The sequence below is a fragment of the Etheostoma spectabile genome, chromosome 8 (assembly GCF_008692095.1).
Source record: "Etheostoma spectabile isolate EspeVRDwgs_2016 chromosome 8, UIUC_Espe_1.0, whole genome shotgun sequence".
In the NCBI taxonomy this organism is placed as follows: Eukaryota; Metazoa; Chordata; class Actinopteri; order Perciformes; family Percidae; genus Etheostoma; species Etheostoma spectabile.
Window position 1 is genome coordinate 26,719,671 of NC_045740.1, and position 840 is coordinate 26,720,510.

The window sequence follows — 840 nt, forward strand, 5'->3', positions numbered from 1 at the left end:
CAAACGAACTACAGGTGTGAAAACGCCCTTAGACTGTGGTCAGGACTGAGGCCTCAGAGTGTGGATGTGGGTTTTGTACTCTTTTCTTGTTTTTTGTGCACAACACAGTACTAAAAAATGTGTTTCCCCAGTGATAGACTGTGCTAAACAGTACATACTGGGATTGTGGAATCAGTTAACATGGCTATTTTTGGGTCTTGATTCAAATTCATTAATCAAGGTAGAAGACACTGGTTTGGGATTTTGGCTTTTGAGGTGTGAGAAAAGGACTTAAGACCTGGTCCAACCAGAAAGTGGTACAGCAAAAGTTAACATACATGTCTTTATATAAGATATGGTTCTGAAAGCTTGGTGATGTAGTCATACTACTTGCAGTGCTACTTGGTGAACTAACACTTTTGTTCACTGGTATGTATTTGTTGCAGGTGTTGAGGAACATAGCATCACTTCTCTCTGCAGAGCTGAGGTTTGCCACACTCTTTATGGCCATCATCTGGTTCTGCATGGCTTTCAGGTAAGTTTACAATGTCATGTATTACATCATCACCCAAGTTTATAAGGAACAGCAGACAGCAATTTTGACAGATATTATGGGGAATGAGAAGGGAAAACATGTGACAACATGTGAGATTCCGACCAGGTAGTGGGGCGGCTGTGGCTCAGCGGTAGAGCAGTTGCCTGCCAATTGGAAGGTTGGGGGTTCAATGCCTGGCCCTGCAGTCCCATGTTGAAGTGTCCTTGGGCAAACCAAGTTTCTCCCTATGCTGTGCATCGGAGTGTGAGTGTGTGAGTGTTTATCTAATGAGCAGGTGGCACCTTGTATGGCAGCCTCGGCCACAG

At 44.3% G+C, this 840-nt stretch overlaps 1 protein-coding gene across 1 annotated transcript in view; it reads left to right on the plus strand.

The window, feature by feature from the left end:
* Window positions 1-840, plus strand: part of LOC116693950 (synaptic vesicle glycoprotein 2B) — a 71,877-nt gene that overhangs the window by 49,481 nt on the left and 21,556 nt on the right. Inside the window, exon 9 of the mRNA XM_032523326.1 lies at window positions 426-514. Coding sequence (XP_032379217.1) covers window positions 426-514 — 89 coding nt within the window. The remainder of the gene's footprint in view (window positions 1-425; window positions 515-840) is intronic.